General features: G+C 34.5%; 1 protein-coding gene across 6 annotated transcripts in view; it reads left to right on the top strand.

Moving 5' to 3' along the window:
• The window catches only part of slc7a2 (solute carrier family 7 member 2), a 396,413-nt gene that overhangs the window by 25,125 nt on the left and 352,677 nt on the right, over positions 1–18,611 (top strand). For 4 of the 6 annotated variants that reach the window (XM_062045555.1, XM_062045554.1, XM_062045556.1 and 1 more), the window contains exon 12: positions 2,463–4,178. In XM_062045555.1, the coding sequence (XP_061901539.1) occupies positions 2,463–2,638 (176 nt within the window). In that variant the 3' untranslated portion in view covers positions 2,639–4,178. Of the gene's footprint in view, positions 1–3; positions 217–2,462; positions 4,179–18,611 lie in introns of those variants that run through there. The other 2 variants (XR_009825958.1, XM_062045557.1) reach the window with 2 other exon arrangements.

The raw sequence follows: 18,611 nt of genomic DNA, 5'->3' as shown, positions 1-18,611 counted from the left end.
GTGTCATTTTTTCAAAATTTATTTTTCATGGTTGAAATACTCGATAGACAGATTTTAATATGCAGGTGCTGGGCTACGATCCAAAATACATACATACATACACACATACAGTACATACATAGGTACATACGCTCCCACATACATACACAAATACTGTACATACATACACACTCAAAGTTCGTACATCCACACGCACATTCACTGTACAAACATACATACACACATACTGTACATATACATTCACTGTACAAACATACATACACACATACTGTACATATACATTCACTGTACAAACATACATGTACACATACTGTACATATACATTCACTGTACAAACATACACATACTGTACATATACATTCACTGTACAAGCATACATATACACATTCTGTACATATACATTGACTGTACAAACATACATACAGTATACACATACTGTACATATACATTCACTGTGCAAACATACATATACACATACTGTACATATACATTCACTGTACAAACATACATATACACATACTGTACATATACATTCACTGTACAAACATACATATACACATCCTGTACATATACATTCACTGTACAAACACAGATATACACATACTGTACATATACATTCACTGTACAAGCACACATATACACATACTGTACATATACAAGCACATATGCATACATACACTCATGCATATAATCACGTTTCATCAAACATATATTAACGTTGTTGCCCTAGGGTAAACTGGGTAACACATGGCACTCTGACACAGCTTAACCTATTGTTACTATAACAATCTACAAGGTTAATACAGTTCGCTTCTCCTTCTTCCCCTCCATTTATCTGCTTTCTTTTGTATGTCAAGTTATCATTACGTATATGTATTGTTGCATTTGAAACAATCCAAAGACATGCACCTGGTGATAGGTTGATTGGCAACACTAAATGGTCCCTAGTGTGTGAATGTGAGTGTGAATGTTGTCTGTCTATCTGTGTTGACCCTGCGAGGAGGTGGCGACTTGTCCAGGGTGTACCCCGCCTTCCGCCCAAATGCAGCTGAGATAGGCTCCAGCACCCCCTGCTACCCCAAAAGGGACAAGCGGTAAAAAATGGATGGATGTATTATTGATAATAGAGGTAATTAATTTCATTATTCATTATCAATAGTGCTATTTCTATTAGTATTGTGGTGGTCAAAAGTTTACATACGTAAAGAACATAATGTCATGGCTGTCTTGAGTTTCCAATAATTTCTACAACTGTTATTTTTTTGTGATAGAGTGATTGGAGCACATACTTGTTGGTCACAAAAAAACATTCATGAAGTTTGGTTCTTTTATGAATTTATTATGGGTCTACTGAAAATGTGACCAAATCTGCTGGGTCAAAAGTATACATACAGCAATGTTAATATTTGGTTACATGTCCCTTGGCAGGTTTCACTGCAATAAGGCGCTTTTGGTAGCCATCCACAAGCTTCTGGTTGAATTTTTGACCACTCGTCTTGACAAAATTGGTGCAGTTCCACTAAATTTGTTAGACTTGTTTCTTCAGCATTGTCCACACGTTTAAGTCAGGACTTTGGGAAGGCCATTCTAAAACCTTAATTCTAGCCTTCTTTAGCCATTCCTTTACCACTTTTGACGTGTGTTTGGGGGGTCACTGTCCTTTTGGAACACCCAACTGCGGCCAAAACCCAACCTCCGGGCTGATGATTTTAGGTTGTCCTGAAAAATTTGGAGGTAATCCTCCTTTTTCATTGTCCCATTTACTCTCTGTAATGCAGTGGTTTCTCAACCTTTTTTCAGTGATGTACCCCCTGTGAAATTTTTTTTTAATTTAAGTACCCCCTAATCAGAGCAAAGCATTTTTGGTTGAAAAAAAGAGATAAAGAAGTAAAATACAGCACTATGTCATCAGTTTCTGATTTATTTATTGTATAACAGTGCAAAATATTGCTCATTTGTTGTGGTCTTTCTTGAAATATTTGGAAAAAAAGATAGGTTTTTATTTATATTTATAAAGGATTTTTGAATTGTTGCTATTTTTAGAATATTAAAAAAAAATCTCACGTACCCCTTGGCATACCTTTAAGTGCCCCCAGGGGTAAGCGTACCCCCATTTGAGAACCACTGCTGTAATGCACCAGTTCCATTGGCAGCAAAACAGGCCAAAGAGCATAATGCTACCACCACCATGCTTGACGGTAGGTGTGGTGTTCCTGGGATTAAAGGCCTCACCTTCGCTCCTCCAAACATATTGCTGGGTATTGTGGCCAAACAGCTCAATTTTTGTTTCATCTGACCACAGAACTTTCCTCCAGAAGGTCTTATCTTTGTACATGTGTTGGTTCATGAATATTTGTGTATGTATATATATTTATATATATATATATATATATATATACATAACATCCCAACCTGCTTCCCATCTCATTGATGTCATCTTTCTTTACCTGTGCACCGCTCAGGCTTCTTGATCTACTTCGGCTACGGTATGTGGCACAGTGTGGAGCGCCAGCGCCTCCTAGCCAGCAGCTGCACCACCAAGGACCACAAGACCACCAGAGCGAAGGAGGCTGGCTTGGTTACAGTCAAAAAGGAGCAGGAGCAGTTTATCTGCCCAGAGAAGAACAGTCAGTTCTGAAGTTACCCACAATAGTTAGTGCTAATAGACTGAGAGGTGACACTGAGGCCCACTAAACATGCAACTATACGCATTGATGCTCTTGTGTGAACATCGGTACATTCAGTCTGTGAAAGCCATGTCAGTATTTTGTGTCTGCGGTCACACGATGAAGAGCCGCTGTTGATTTTCACTGTGATGGACGCCACAATGCAGACATTGTGTCTTATGGAGGACGTCATGAAGCACAATGGAAAGGACAGGTAACACACTGGAGAGTGACAATCCCTCGGTGCACGACCGAGGTCTTTTATTAAAGGAAGTCCCTGTTAGGGATTCAGTTGATCAATATTAGCAAGTTTGTCTAAACTGTAAATGTCTCCCATCATTTAATGACCTGCGTGTAATGTCAGGGTTTTCATATATAATTCTGTAGACTACATTAAGTACAGGTCCAATTGAATGAGATCCCAATGAAGAGCTATACCAGATAATGCTGCTTAAAAGAATCATTTTCAGTTTTCGTTGCACAAGATTTAATTACAGACAATGTTTGGGGTTGTAACTAAAAGGTACTTCTAACATTTTGGTGATCTCTACCTATTTACTGTATGTTGTGGTATAATGCATCACAGCTACAATAATAAACACATTGTTAAATCAATACATTTCTGCATGTCAATCAACATAATTACTGTCCTAGCTTCGGCAGCATTTTTGTTACAGCTCTTCTGTTGGCTCTCGTCACACTGAGTGTCGTTCAAGGGACTTTTATTTTTACATATTGCAAAACGCTATAGAGGTGTTGTTATAGTCAATATATTTTACATGTACTTTCTGCACGATTGTTTCTGTTAGAGCCATTTCGGACATATTTACACATATTTCTTATGTGTACATACCATGCTTTGTTTAAAGTAAATTTGATTATACGGCAATAGCTTACATGACTGTATATTTGGTATTTTGCTATATTATTGGTATACAGTTTAAAATATTGTCTTTCCCTTCCTATGAAAAAAGCTGTTGCCCCATGCCCTGTTCGACCATTCAAAACAAAACATTGTCACATTTACGACAGTTACTGACACTTTACGACTCCCAGTCCAAAGAGAGCAAACTAAAAGAGCACAACTACCGTATTTTTCGGACTATAAGTCGCATTTTTTTTTCATAGTTTGGCCGGGGGTGCGACTTTTACTCAGGAGCGACTTATGTGTGAAATTATTTAACACATTAGCGTAAAATATCAAATAATATTATTTAGCTAATTCACGTAAGACAGTGGTCCCCAAACTACGGCCCGCGGGCCGGATCCGGGCCCCCAGCATCCAAAATCCGGCCCACAGGAAGTCCCAAGTTAAAAAAAAAATAAAAAAAAGATTTATTTTTAAAAAAATCTTTCCTTTCTAATCCATTTTTTACCGCTTGTTACTCTTGGTGTCTCCTAGACACTCAGGCAAATCATATTGTCTAAAAATGAATTTTCCCATCGATAACGTGACAATGTTAAATGTTGATGAACATCAATGTTAATTGATGTTAAATGACAAAACGGATTATAAAGACAATGTATATATGTATATATATATATATATATATATATATATATATATATATATATATATATATATATATATATATATATATATATATATATATATATATAAATAAATGATAAATAAATAAATATTATTAAATTATTAAATCAATATTATTTATTATATATATATATATATATATATATATATATATATATATATATATATATATATATATATATATATATATATATATATATATATATATATATATATATATATATATATATACATATATATATATATATACACACAGCCTGGCCCCCGGCCAAATTTTTTTAACCCAATGCGGCCCCCGAGTCAAAAAGTTTGGGGACCCCTGACGTAAGAGACTAGACATATAAGATTTCATCGGATTTAGCGATTAGGAGTGACAGATTGTTTGGTAAACGTATAGCATGTTCTATATGTTATAGTTATTTGAATGACTATTACCATAATATGTTATGTTAACATACCAGACACGTTCTCAGTCGGTTATTTATGCGTCATATAACGTACACTTATTCAGCCTGTTGTTCACTATTCTTTATTTAATAATAATAATAATAATAGATTAGATATTGTATCGCGCTTTTCTATTATCAGATACTCAAAGCGCTCACAGAGAAGTCGGAACCCATCATTCATTCACACCTGGTGGTGGTAAGCTACAATTGTAGCCACAGCTGCCCTGGGGTAGACTGACGGAAGCGAGGCTGCCAGTTTGCGCCTACGGCCCCTCCGACCACCACCTATCATTCATTCATCATTCATTCACCAGTGTGAGGGGCACCGGGGGCAAGGGTGTAGTGTTCTGCCCAAGGACACAGCGGCAGCGATTTGGATGTCAAGAGGCGGGGAGCGAACCTGTAACCCTCAGGTTTCTGGCACGGCCGCTCTACCCACTACGCCATACCGCCCCATTTATTTTAAATTGCCTTTCAAATGTCTATTCTTGGTGTTGGGTTTTATCAAATACATTTCCCCAAAAAATGCGACTTATACTCCAGTGCGAACTTATATATGTTTTTTTCCTTCTTTATTATGCATTTTCGGCCGGTGCGACTTATACTCCGGAGCGACTTATACTCCGAAAAATACGGTACATTGATAGGAAGTGACAGACAATATTTTAAAATATACCAATAATATATCAAAATACCAAATATACAGTCATATAGTTGCTGTATAATCAAATTTACTTCAACCAAAGCATGATATGTAAACATAAGAAATATGTGTAAATATGTCCGAAATGGCTCTAACAGTTTCATTTGATGGCGTCTCTAGAGACAAATATGCTCACTTTGATTATGTAATCAGTCATATTTTACAAGACACTTGCCTGTTAGCCTGAATTACGCGAGTCTAAACTACTTACACGTTGTAAGCATAGTTTATAGCAGAAAACTAAAAGAAGGTCAAGCTTCCTTTAGTGTAATGCAGGGGTCACCAACGCGACACCAAATTTTTTTTTTTCTTTTTTTTAAATTAAATCTATATAGAAAAAACACAATATACACTTTCAATCAGTGCATCAACCCAAACAACCTCCCCCATGCACACTCATCCACACCCACTCACACAAAAGGGGTTATTTCTTTCTGCTACCAATATTCTGGTTCCCACAACATAGACAACACATCTGCAAGGGACACAGTCCCTGAAGCACACATGATTGTATAGGCTGCTGGTCCACTAACATTTTCATTAATTGCTATTTTTTATGTAATTATTTTTATATTGTTTTACTTTCTTTTTTATCCAAGAAAATGTTTTTTATTTATTTATCTTATTTTATTTTATTTTTTAAAAAAAGGGCCTTATCTTCAACAGACCAGGTTGTCAATGAAATTAGATTTGTTTAAAGGGTTTTTAAAACCAGGCCCAGTCCAGATAATGTCCAAGTCGGACTCAGCAACACACACCTTCATTCATGTACACAGAAAAAAATTAGGGAACACAACAGATTGCATATAATTTATAAACAAAATTAAATTTTCAAAATAAGCATTTATGTACAGTCCAGATTATGTCCAGGTCACTCAAATTAGGGAACACAACAACAGATATCATATAATCTATAAACATAATTATACTTTCAAAATAAGCCTTTGAGGACTTCTCATCTTTTTTTTAATGTTTTTTGGCATCATTATCGTTTTCAACCATGTAACTTTCTAAAGTTAGAAAATACTGAATACATGTTTTAAAGAAAGTAATACTAAGTGAATATCTGTTTTTGGCCTTAAAAATAAACCTTTTACCGAGTACTATAATTAAATTGACTAAATCATGATTGTCAATGAACTCTCCTAAAATAACAGAAACCACATTAAGCTTCATAAACAAACCAATCCTTAAACACATGTTTTCAACTTCCACCCAAAACAAAGACACAATATGACAATACCAAAACAAATGCAGGGTGGATTCAGGCTCCTGACAACAAAATCGGCAATCATCTGACTCTGTCATATTCCATAATTTTAACATTTTCCCCGTGGGTAAGAAGCTATAACTAATTTTAATTTGAAAATAACGATTTTGCACATCGATAGTGGTTTTATAGATTAGTTTGAATATGGCATCCCATGGCAACGGGCAGTCAAAAAAGTCCTCCCATTTTCCATTTGTGTTGTATGAGGCAGCCTTCAAAGATTTCTTTATTAAATAAAAATTATATATTTTTCTATTTATTTTAGTTCCTTTTTGCCAACTAGAATTTCTTATTAGAGGTTTACAAACTAATAATGTAGTAGTTCCATAATTAATTATTTGTTTCCATCTTTTCCCAATTACTCCAGTTAGTTGATAAATTGAAAAGCTTGAGCAAGCATCACCATACATAGCTCTAAATTCATCATACTTCATAATTTTACCATTCTCATTGATAATGTCATTGACAAAAATGATTCCTCTTTCAAACATATTTTTCCAAAAGAAAGGCTTTCCATCTATTACAATATTAGAGTTCATCCATATTAACTGCTGCAAAATATCGTCTCTTTTTTCTGGCACATAAAATTGAAAACACCACTGTGAGTGGATTGTTTCCTTTATGAACCCCGCCATTTTTCCCAGCAGACTATCTGGGAGGGAATCACTTGTAAAAAAGGATACATTTCTTTTGATACAGTACATGTTTTTTGTCCAACAGGACATTTGTGTACCACTCAATGTTTAAATACATCTTTGGAACAATTGATGCTTTTAAAGACAGACACATAGCTTCAAGGTTGAGAAGTTTCAGGCCCCCATATTCATACTCTTTGTACAAAACCTTTCTTTCAATCTTTTCTGGTTTGCCGTTCCAGACAAAATCGAAGACCCTCCGCTCATAAATCTTAAAAAAGTTTTGTGATGGAGCTGGTAATGACAAAAACAAATAAATAAATTGAGGAATAATTAACGAGTTGGCAATAGACATTTTACCATACAAGGTTAGGGATTTCCCTTTCCATAATTGCATAATTTTGTCCAGCTTTCTTAGTCGATTATCATAATTTACTGAGCCTAGATCTTCCAGATTTTCTGGGACAACAACACCAAGTATGTTAACTGGTCCATCTGTCCACAAAACAGGCACTTTGCATTCCATTCGAAAGGACGTTCCCTTTAGATTTCCGATCCTTAACATTTTACATTTATCATAATTAAGCTTAAGGCCAGATTGCTGTGAAAATATGTCCAAAAGATTAAGAAGGTTCTGCAAACAATGAGGAAAAATCTTATCTTTGTGAATCAGCCTTTTCTGACATGAAATTCATCAAGAACAAACACAGAACACGCCTCACTGATGCACATCTGCAAGACTCACTCAGAGTTGCAGTGTCAAGTTACACACCAGAGTACAACACACTAGTTAACAGCATGCAATGCCAGGCTTCCCACTAACTGACAAAGAAACAGATAACAGATTTGGTGTCCTGTTCAAAGTGTGACATGATTTAAAAATTTGAGAGTTTACTTTTGTATTTTATATGAGTTATTATTTGTACAAACATGGTGCAAAGTAATTCATGATTTGTTAAAAAAATGTTAGTGGTTAGCTAGTTAAAATGGGATATTGTGATTTCACAAGACTGTCTTAGAAGTGATCATTTGAAAATGTTCAATTTGAAAAATGTGCACTTAGAGAAAATATAAAAATAAAGTGTTGCATATTGATATTTATCTGTTTCTATATATATTTATTGTGAGAAATCATTAAGATGATCAGTGTTTCCACAAAGATAAATATCATTAATTATTAATAATAACAGAGTTAAAGGTAAATTGAGCAAATTGGCTACTTCTGGCAATTTATTTAAGTGTGTATCAAACTGGTAGCCCTTCGCATGAATCAGTACCCAAGAAGTAGCCCTTGGTTTCAAAAAGGTTGGTGACCCCTGCTTTAGTGTAATGCAGGGGTCACCAACGCGGTGCCCGCGGGCACCAGGTCGCCCGTAAGGACCAGATGAGTCGCCCGCGGGCCTGTTCTAAAAAAAATTTTAAAAATTAAAAAAAAAAAAAATACAAATTTTTATTTTTTATAAATTAAATCTACATAGAAAAAACACAATATACACTTTCAATCAGTGCATCAACCCAAACAACCTCCCCCATGCACACTCATCCACACCCACTCACACAAAAGGGGTTATTTCTTTCTGCTACCAATATTCTGGTTCCCACAACATAGACAACACATCTGCAAGGGACACAGTCCCTGAAGCACACATGATTGTATAGGCTGCTGGTCCACTAACATTTTCATTAATTGCTATTTTTTATGTAATTATTTTTATATTGTTTTACTTTCTTTTTTATCCAAGAAAATGTTTTTTATTTATTTATCTTATTTTATTTTATTTTTAAAAAAAAGGGCCTTATCTTCAACAGACCAGGTTGTCAATGAAATTAGATTTGTTTAAAGGGTTTTTAAAACCAGGCCCAGTCCAGATAATGTCCAAGTCGGACTCAGCAACACACACCTTCATTCATGTACACAGAAAAAAATTAGGGAACACAACAGATTGCATATAATTTATAAACAAAATTAAATTTTCAAAATAAGCATTTATGTACAGTCCAGATTATGTCCAGGTCACTCAAATTAGGGAACACAACAACAGATATCATATAATCTATAAACATAATTATACTTTCAAAATAAGCCTTTGAGGACTTCTCATCTTTTTTTTAATGTTTTTTGGCATCATTATCGTTTTCAACCATGTAACTTTCTAAAGTTAGAAAATACTGAATACATGTTTTAAAGAAAGTAATACTAAGTGAATATCTGTTTTTGGCCTTAAAAATAAACCTTTTACCGAGTACTATAATTAAATTGACTAAATCATGATTGTCAATGAACTCTCCTAAAATAACAGAAACCACATTAAGCTTCATAAACAAACCAATCCTTAAACACATGTTTTCAACTTCCACCCAAAACAAAGACACAATATGACAATACCAAAACAAATGCAGGGTGGATTCAGGCTCCTGACAACAAAATCGGCAATCATCTGACTCTGTCATATTCCATAATTTTAACATTTTCCCCGTGGGTAAGAAGCTATAACTAATTTTAATTTGAAAATAACGATTTTGCACATCGATAGTGGTTTTATAGATTAGTTTGAATATGGCATCCCATGGCAACGGGCAGTCAAAAAAGTCCTCCCATTTTCCATTTGTGTTGTATGAGGCAGCCTTCAAAGATTTCTTTATTAAATAAAAATTATATATTTTTCTATTTATTTTAGTTCCTTTTTGCCAACTAGAATTTCTTATTAGAGGTTTACAAACTAATAATGTAGTAGTTCCATAATTAATTATTTGTTTCCATCTTTTCCCAATTACTCCAGTTAGTTGATAAATTGAAAAGCTTGAGCAAGCATCACCATACATAGCTCTAAATTCATCATACTTCATAATTTTACCATTCTCATTGATAATGTCATTGACAAAAATGATTCCTCTTTCAAACATATTTTTCCAAAAGAAAGGCTTTCCATCTATTACAATATTAGAGTTCATCCATATTAACTGCTGCAAAATATCGTCTCTTTTTTCTGGCACATAAAATTGAAAACACCACTGTGAGTGGATTGTTTCCTTTATGAACCCCGCCATTTTTCCCAGCAGACTATCTGGGAGGGAATCACTTGTAAAAAAGGATACATTTCTTTTGATACAGTACATGTTTTTTGTCCAACAGGACATTTGTGTACCACTCAATGTTTAAATACATCTTTGGAACAATTGATGCTTTTAAAGACAGACACATAGCTTCAAGGTTGAGAAGTTTCAGGCCCCCATATTCATACTCTTTGTACAAAACCTTTCTTTCAATCTTTTCTGGTTTGCCGTTCCAGACAAAATCGAAGACCCTCCGCTCATAAATCTTAAAAAAGTTTTGTGATGGAGCTGGTAATGACAAAAACAAATAAATAAATTGAGGAATAATTAACGAGTTGGCAATAGACATTTTACCATACAAGGTTAGGGATTTCCCTTTCCATAATTGCATAATTTTGTCCAGCTTTCTTAGTCGATTATCATAATTTACTGAGCCTAGATCTTCCAGATTTTCTGGGACAACAACACCAAGTATGTTAACTGGTCCATCTGTCCACAAAACAGGCACTTTGCATTCCATTCGAAAGGACGTTCCCTTTAGATTTCCGATCCTTAACATTTTACATTTATCATAATTAAGCTTAAGGCCAGATTGCTGTGAAAATATGTCCAAAAGATTAAGAAGGTTCTGCAAACAATGAGGAAAAATCTTATCTTTGTGAATCAGCCTTTTCTGACATGAAATTCATCAAGAACAAACACAGAACACGCCTCACTGATGCACATCTGCAAGACTCACTCAGAGTTGCAGTGTCAAGTTACACACCAGAGTACAACACACTAGTTAACAGCATGCAATGCCAGGCTTCCCACTAACTGACAAAGAAACAGATAACAGATTTGGTGTCCTGTTCAAAGTGTGACATGATTTAAAAATTTGAGAGTTTACTTTTGTATTTTATATGAGTTATTATTTGTACAAACATGGTGCAAAGTAATTCATGATTTGTTAAAAAATGTTAGTGGCTAGCTAGTTAAAATGGGATATTGTGATTTCACAAGACTGTCTTAGAAGTGATCATTTGAAAATGTTCAATTTGAAAAATGTGCACTTAGAGAAAATATAAAAATAAAGTGTTGCATATTGATATTTATCTGTTTCTATATATATTTATTGTGAGAAATCATTAAGATGATCAGTGTTTCCACAAAGATAAATATCATTAATTATTAATAATAACAGAGTTAAAGGTAAATTGAGCAAATTGGCTACTTCTGGCAATTTATTTAAGTGTGTATCAAACTGGTAGCCCTTCGCATGAATCAGTACCCAAGAAGTAGCCCTTGGTTTCAAAAAGGTTGGTGACCCCTGCTTTAGTGTAATGCAGGGGTCACCAACGCGGTGCCCGCGGGCACCAGGTCGCCCGTAAGGACCAGATGAGTCGCCCGCGGGCCTGTTCTAAAAAAAATTTTAAAAATTAAAAAAAAAAAAAATACAAATTTTTATTTTTTATAAATTAAATCTACATAGAAAAAACACAATATACACTTTCAATCAGTGCATCAACCCAAACAACCTCCCCCATGCACACTCATCCACACCCACTCACACAAAAGGGGTTATTTCTTTCTGCTACCAATATTCTGTTTCCCACAACATAGACAACACATCTGCAAGGGACACAGTCCCTGAAGCACACATGATTGTATAGGCTGCTGGTCCACTAACATTTTCATTAATTACTATTTTTTATGTAATTATTTTTATATTGTTTTACTTTCTTTTTTATCCAAGAAAATGTTTTTTATTTATTTATTTTATTTTATTTTATTTTTAAAAAAAGGGCCTTATCTTCAACAGACCAGGTTGTCAATGAAATTAGATTTGTTTAAAGGGTTTTTAAAACCAGGCCCAGTCCAGATAATGTCCAAGTCGGACTCAGCAACACACACCTTCATTCATGTACACAGAAAAAAATTAGGGAACACAACAGATTGCATATAATTTATAAACAAAATTACATTTTCAAAATAAGCATTTATGTACAGTCCAGATTATGTCCAGGTCACTCAAATTAGGGAACACAACAACAGATATCATATAATCTATAAACATAATTATACTTTCAAAATAAGCCTTTGAGGACTTCTCATCTTTTTTTAAAATGTTTTTTGGCATCATTATCGTTTTCAACCATGTAACTTTCTAGAGTTAGAAAATACTGAATAAATGTTTTAAAGAAAGTAATACTAAGTGAATATCTGTTTTTGGCCTTAAAAATAAACCTTTTACCGAGTACTATAATTAAATTGACTAAATCATGATTGTCAATGAACTCTCCTAAAATAACAGAAACCACATTAAGCTTCATAAACAAACCAATCCTTAAACACATTTTTTCAACTTCCACCCAAAACAAAGACACAATATGACAATACCAAAACAAATGCAGGGTGGATTCAGGCTCCTGACAACAAAATCGGCAATCATCTGACTCTGTCATATTCCATAATTTTAACATTTTCCCTGTGGGTAAGAAGTTATAAATAATTTTAATTTGAAAATAACGATTTTGCACATCGATAGTAGTTTTATAGATTAGTTTGAATATGGCATCCCAAAAATGATTCCTCTTTCAAACATATTTTTCCAAAAGAAAGGCTTTCCATCTATTACAATATTAGAGTTCATCCATATTATCTGCTGCAAAATATCGTCTCTTTTTTCTGGCACATAAAATTGAAAACACCACCATGAGTGGATTGTTTCCTTTATGAACCCCGCCATGTTTCCCAGCAGACTCTCTACATAAGAAAAATGGGAGGGGATCACTTGTAAAAAAGGATACAATTTATTTTGATACAGTACATGTTTTTTGTCCAACAGGACATTTGTGTACCACTCAATGTTTAAATACATCTTTGGAACAATTGATGCTTTTAAAGACAGACACATAGCTTCAAGGTTGAGAAGTTTTAGGCCCCCATATTCATACTCTTTGTACAAAACCTTTCTTTTAATCTTTTCTGGTTTGCCGTTCCAGACAAAATCGAAGACCCTCCGCTCATAAATCTTAAAAAAGTTTTGTGATGGAGCTGGTAATGACAAAAACAAATAAATTAATTAAGGAATAATTAACGAGTTGGCAATAGACATTTTACCATACAAGGTTAGGGATTTCCCTTTCCATAATTGCATAATTTTGTCCAGCTTTCTTAGTCGATTATCATAATTTACTGAGCCTAGATCTTCCAGATTTTCTGGGACAACAACACCAAGTATGTTAACTGGTCCATCTGTCCACAAAACAGGCACTTTGCATTCCATTCGAAAGGACGTTCCCTTTAGATTTCCGATCCTTAACATTTTACATTTACCATAATTAAGCTTAAGGCCAGATTGCTGTGAAAATATGTCCAAAAGATTAAGAAGGTTCCGCAAACAATGAGGAAAAATCTTATCTTTGTGAATCAGCCTTTTCTGACATGAAATTCATCAAGAACAAACACAGAACACGCCTCACTGATGCACATCTGCAAGACTCACTCAGAGATGCAGTGTCAAGTTACACACCAGAGTACAACACACTAGTTAACAGCATGCAATGCCAGGCTTCCCACTAACTGACAAAGAAACAGATAACAGATTTGGTGTCCAGTTCAAAGTGTGACATGATTTAAAAATTTGAGAGTTTACTTTTGTATTTTATATGAGTCATTATTTGTAGAAACATGGTGCAAAGTAATTCATGATTTGTTAAAAAATGTTAGTGGCTAGCTAGTTAAAATGGGATATTGTGATTTCACAAGACTGTCTTAGAAGTGATCATTTGAAAATGTTCAATTTGAAAAATTTGCACTTGGAGAAAATATAAAAATAAAGTGTTGCATATTGATATTTATCTGTTTCTATATATATTTATTGTGAGAAATCATTAAGATGATCAGTGTTTCCACAAAGATAAATATCATTAATTATTCATAATAACTGAGTTAAAGGTAAATTGAGCAAATTGGCTATTTCTGGCAATTTATTTAAGTGTGTATCAAACTGGTAGCCCTTCGCATTAATCAGTACCCAAGAAGTAGCTTTTGGTTTCAAAAAGGTTGGTGACCCCTGGTGTAATGTAACGATGTAAAGCAGGACTGTACATAAATGCTTATTTTGAAAATGTAATTTTGTTTATAAATTATATGCAATCTGTTGTGTTCCCTAATTTTTTTCTGTGTACATGAATGAAGGTGTGTGTTGCTGAGTCCGACTTGGACATTATCTGGACTGGGCCTGGTTTTAAAAACCCTTTAAACAAATCTAATTTCATTGACAACCTGGTCTGTTGAAGATAAGGCCCTTTTTAAAAAAAAAAAAAATACAATAAGATAAATAAATAAAAAACATTTTCTTGGATAAAAAAGAAAGTAAAACAATATAAAAATAATTACATAAAAAATAGTAATTAATGAAAATGTTAGTGGACCAGCAGCCTACAATCATGTGTGCTTCAGGGACTGTGTCCCTTGCAGATGTGTTGTCTATGTTGTGGGAACCAGAATATTGGTAGCAGAAAGAAATAACCCCTTTTGTGTGAGTGGGTGTGGATGAGTGTGCATGGGGGAGGTTGTTTGGGTTGATGCACTGATTGAAAGTGTATCTTGTGTTTTTTCTATGTAGATTTAATTTAAAAAAAAATTTTTTTTTTTTTAGAACAGGCCCGCGGGCGACTCATCTGGTCCTTACGGGCGACCTGGTGCCCGCGGGCACCGTGTTGGTGACCCCTGTGATAGTATATATCTGTATCATGAATCAATTTAAGTGGACCCCGACTTAAACAAGTTCAAAAACTTATTCGGGTGTTACCATTTAGTGGTCAATTGTACGGAATATGTACTTCACTGTGCAACCTACTAATAAAAGTCTCAATCAATCAATCAAAAGCCACTGTCACTCAATACTAGAAGGGAACTAAATATACTTACCATTAAAATCTGGGTAATCAAAAGACTATCAGAAACCATGCACACGTTTCATGGCGCCTCCATGTGCAAAAATAAATGTTCTTTTTTGTTATTAGTTATCTCTATTTTTTTTAACTTTTTGATCACCCTAGTTTTTTTAAAATGCAAGATGGCTTTTGTTGGAGGTTTGGCCTTCAATGTTTCTGTCCCAAGGGACACATGATATAATAATAATAATAATAATAATAATACCTGGGATTTATATAGCGCTTTTCTAAGTACCCAAAGTCGCTTTACATGTTAAAAACCCATCATTCATTCACACCTGGTGGTGGTAAGCTTCTTTCGTAGCCACAGCTGCCCTGGGGTAGACTGACAGAAGCGTGGCTGCCAGTTTGCGCCTACGGCCCCTCCGACCACCACCTATCATTCATTCAACATTCATTCACCGGTGTGAGTGGCACCGGGGGCAAGGGTGAAGTGTCCTGCCCAAGGACACAACGGCATGGTAAGAGGCGGGAAGCGAACCTGCAACCCTCAGGTTTCTGACACGGGCGCTCTACCCACTACGCCATGCCGCCCCAATCTATATCAATATATAATCAATCATTACAAATATAAATAAAAATAAAATGAACAAATAAAATAGAAAAATATATTTAAAACCATGTACAGTAGCCTATATATATATATATATATTTTAAAATATGTACATAAAACACTAAAACCTGTATGATCCTCAATGCAGGTTTCTTAATGTGATATGGCGCCACCATGTGGGCAGAGACAAAAATCTTTTTTTGTTCCATTGACAGGTTATAACAGCATAACTAATCCAAATACAAATGAAATGAAAAAATATATGCAATGTTACATACTGTATATTGCATGTTTTTTTAATTTATATTTTTATTAATTATTTCCCAAAAATAACACTGTATACTGCATGTTAAAGTGTATGTTCATGGTAAATATATTTTTCATTTGAAAATAACTTTTTTTGTGTTTAGTACTGCAGATTAATGCTTTGAACTGAGCAAAAAAAAACATTGATTCCAATGATTTGAAACAGTGACATTTATTTAGTGGCTTATTTCTATGTTTGCTATGTTGTGACATCATGCATTTTATAGCCTCATTGGCAGGCTATGAACCTTTTTTTGCATCTTATGTTGTATTCATTAATTTCATTAATATAGTATGAATAGTTGGATTTTAATATTACAGAGCTCTATTATTGGTAAATTGGGTTTAAGATGACCTTTAATGCTTTTGTAAATTAGTAAACTACTTCATATGGGTTTCCAATTCAGAAAGATGAACTACCGGTAATCCAATGGGGTCGATTCTTGCATAATGAGATTAATATTTTTCATTTTAATTTTACAAATATGTGTGTTTTTATAGAATAGAATAGAATGGACTTTATTGTCATTATATTTGCATATAACGAGATTAAGGACTCCAATTTAAGGTGCGGTAGTGGGAACAAATATGGGGTAAAAATAAATTACACAAGAGGTAATAAAGAAAAAAAACAACTAACAATTTAAATAACAGACTACTATCCAATAAAAATAAGAAATCCTGTACAATACACAAAACACCAAAGAAATACAAAATACAAAATACTGTACAATATACAGTACAAGACAAGAGTACCAGAGTAAAAAATAACAATCAGTGTCGCATGTATTGCACTCAAAGGGTAATATTATTGGTAAATTGCTCTGCTTTTTGTATTTGTCATGTTGTTAACAAAAAAAGGACACAGGGCGATAAAAAGCCAACTGATTTGCATGTTTATTTTTTATTATTGACTTTATGATGCTAAATTTAATGTACTGAAAGGGAATTGATTTACTATTTTGTGGACATGGCTACAATACGCTGTCATTGTCGAGGGAGTTTGTTGTTTTAAAAAATGACCATGTTTCATTCTGATTATAATCAATGAAAAAAGGTAAAAACTGTCAGGTTCAAACACTGATGACATCTATTAAACAAGACAAGAAGCAAAGAATCAAACAGAGGCAGAATTCAATTTGCTCAATTGAGGAGAAACGTGTCAACCTGTAACCTCTTACAGTGTCACCCACGCTCTGGCGAAAGATTGCACGCCACCTCTTTTTATTTGGATTTTCCCTGTTTACATAACAACAGCTGTTTGTAAAGGAATGGGGAGTATGTAAAAAAAACTTTGTTTTCGGTCACATTAACACAAAAGAAAAAGATGCCTCGGGCTTGGGCTAGTCCTGGATTCAGCTTGAGCAGGTCTTCGATGACAATAGATAACCCCTTCCCGTCTCCTCCCATCGTACACAATGGAATTTTCCAAGCCTTTAGCTTGGTGCAACAAAGACAGCCTCTTGTCTGTTCATTGGGAACTCAGAAAACGGAAAGTTTTTTGATAATTTACATACAATTTTTCTGACAAAAACAATCACAAAATCATTGACTACTCTTGAAAAAGGATTGTTACCTGTCTTGGTATCCATGATGGCAATAATGGTTCTGTACATACTTGCTATTGGATCGATATCAAAATGTTGTGTATACCTGACATATTGCCATTTTGGCGAGGCCATATCCTCGGATAGTAACGTGACAAGCACTCAAAAATGCTGCTTATACGTCTCTGATGCTGTATCAAATCAAATCAATGTCACGGTGGGGTCGCATGCTAATGCCCGGATCGTTTCCCCAAGATGCAGACAGAACTCTGGAGGCAGTGTGCAGGTAAGACAATTATTTATTTACCATGCCGATAGCATGGGAAGCTATGGCGAAGCTTAGTACATTCGGTAAAGCAGTCTGCTGAATATGATGGAAAGCGCCATTATAGATAGCAACTGACGCTGTAGTCAAAGTTCTAAAATATTCAACAGTCTACTGCTAAAGTGGAGAATGCAATCCCCCCTCCCCCAATTCGTCACGTTTCATGTGTCAGGTAAACCGCGACGAATGGGGCCAGATGACTCCCCTTCCTAATGTATATAGTATAACCATATAATTATAATAGTATCATTAGATTGTTTTCTCCAACAAACAATCAGATAATATAGGCTTGACTTCAAAAATGGTTACATTGATCACAAGCTTGTTACAGCAAATAATGAAACAATATTCAGTTAAAAAGAATTGCAGCTCCATGCATTACCATTTTTTTTCAGTCAAAATTGAAACGCATTTAGCAAGACAGATGAAGTGTCTTATTACTTCTAAGCTTTCGCGGGCCACATAAATTGAGTTTTGCACTATGATATTTTATGGTTATGTCCAATTTTTGAAAACGGGGACAGACAACAAATGTTAGTTTCTTCAATGTAGTTTGAATGAACCTTTGTATTGTATTTTAAAAAAAAAAAGGGATTTTATCAATATGC

The sequence above is a fragment of the Entelurus aequoreus genome, linkage group LG04 (assembly GCF_033978785.1).
Source record: "Entelurus aequoreus isolate RoL-2023_Sb linkage group LG04, RoL_Eaeq_v1.1, whole genome shotgun sequence".
Classification (NCBI taxonomy): domain Eukaryota; kingdom Metazoa; phylum Chordata; class Actinopteri; order Syngnathiformes; family Syngnathidae; genus Entelurus; species Entelurus aequoreus.
This window is presented reverse-complemented; position numbering and strand designations above follow the sequence as displayed.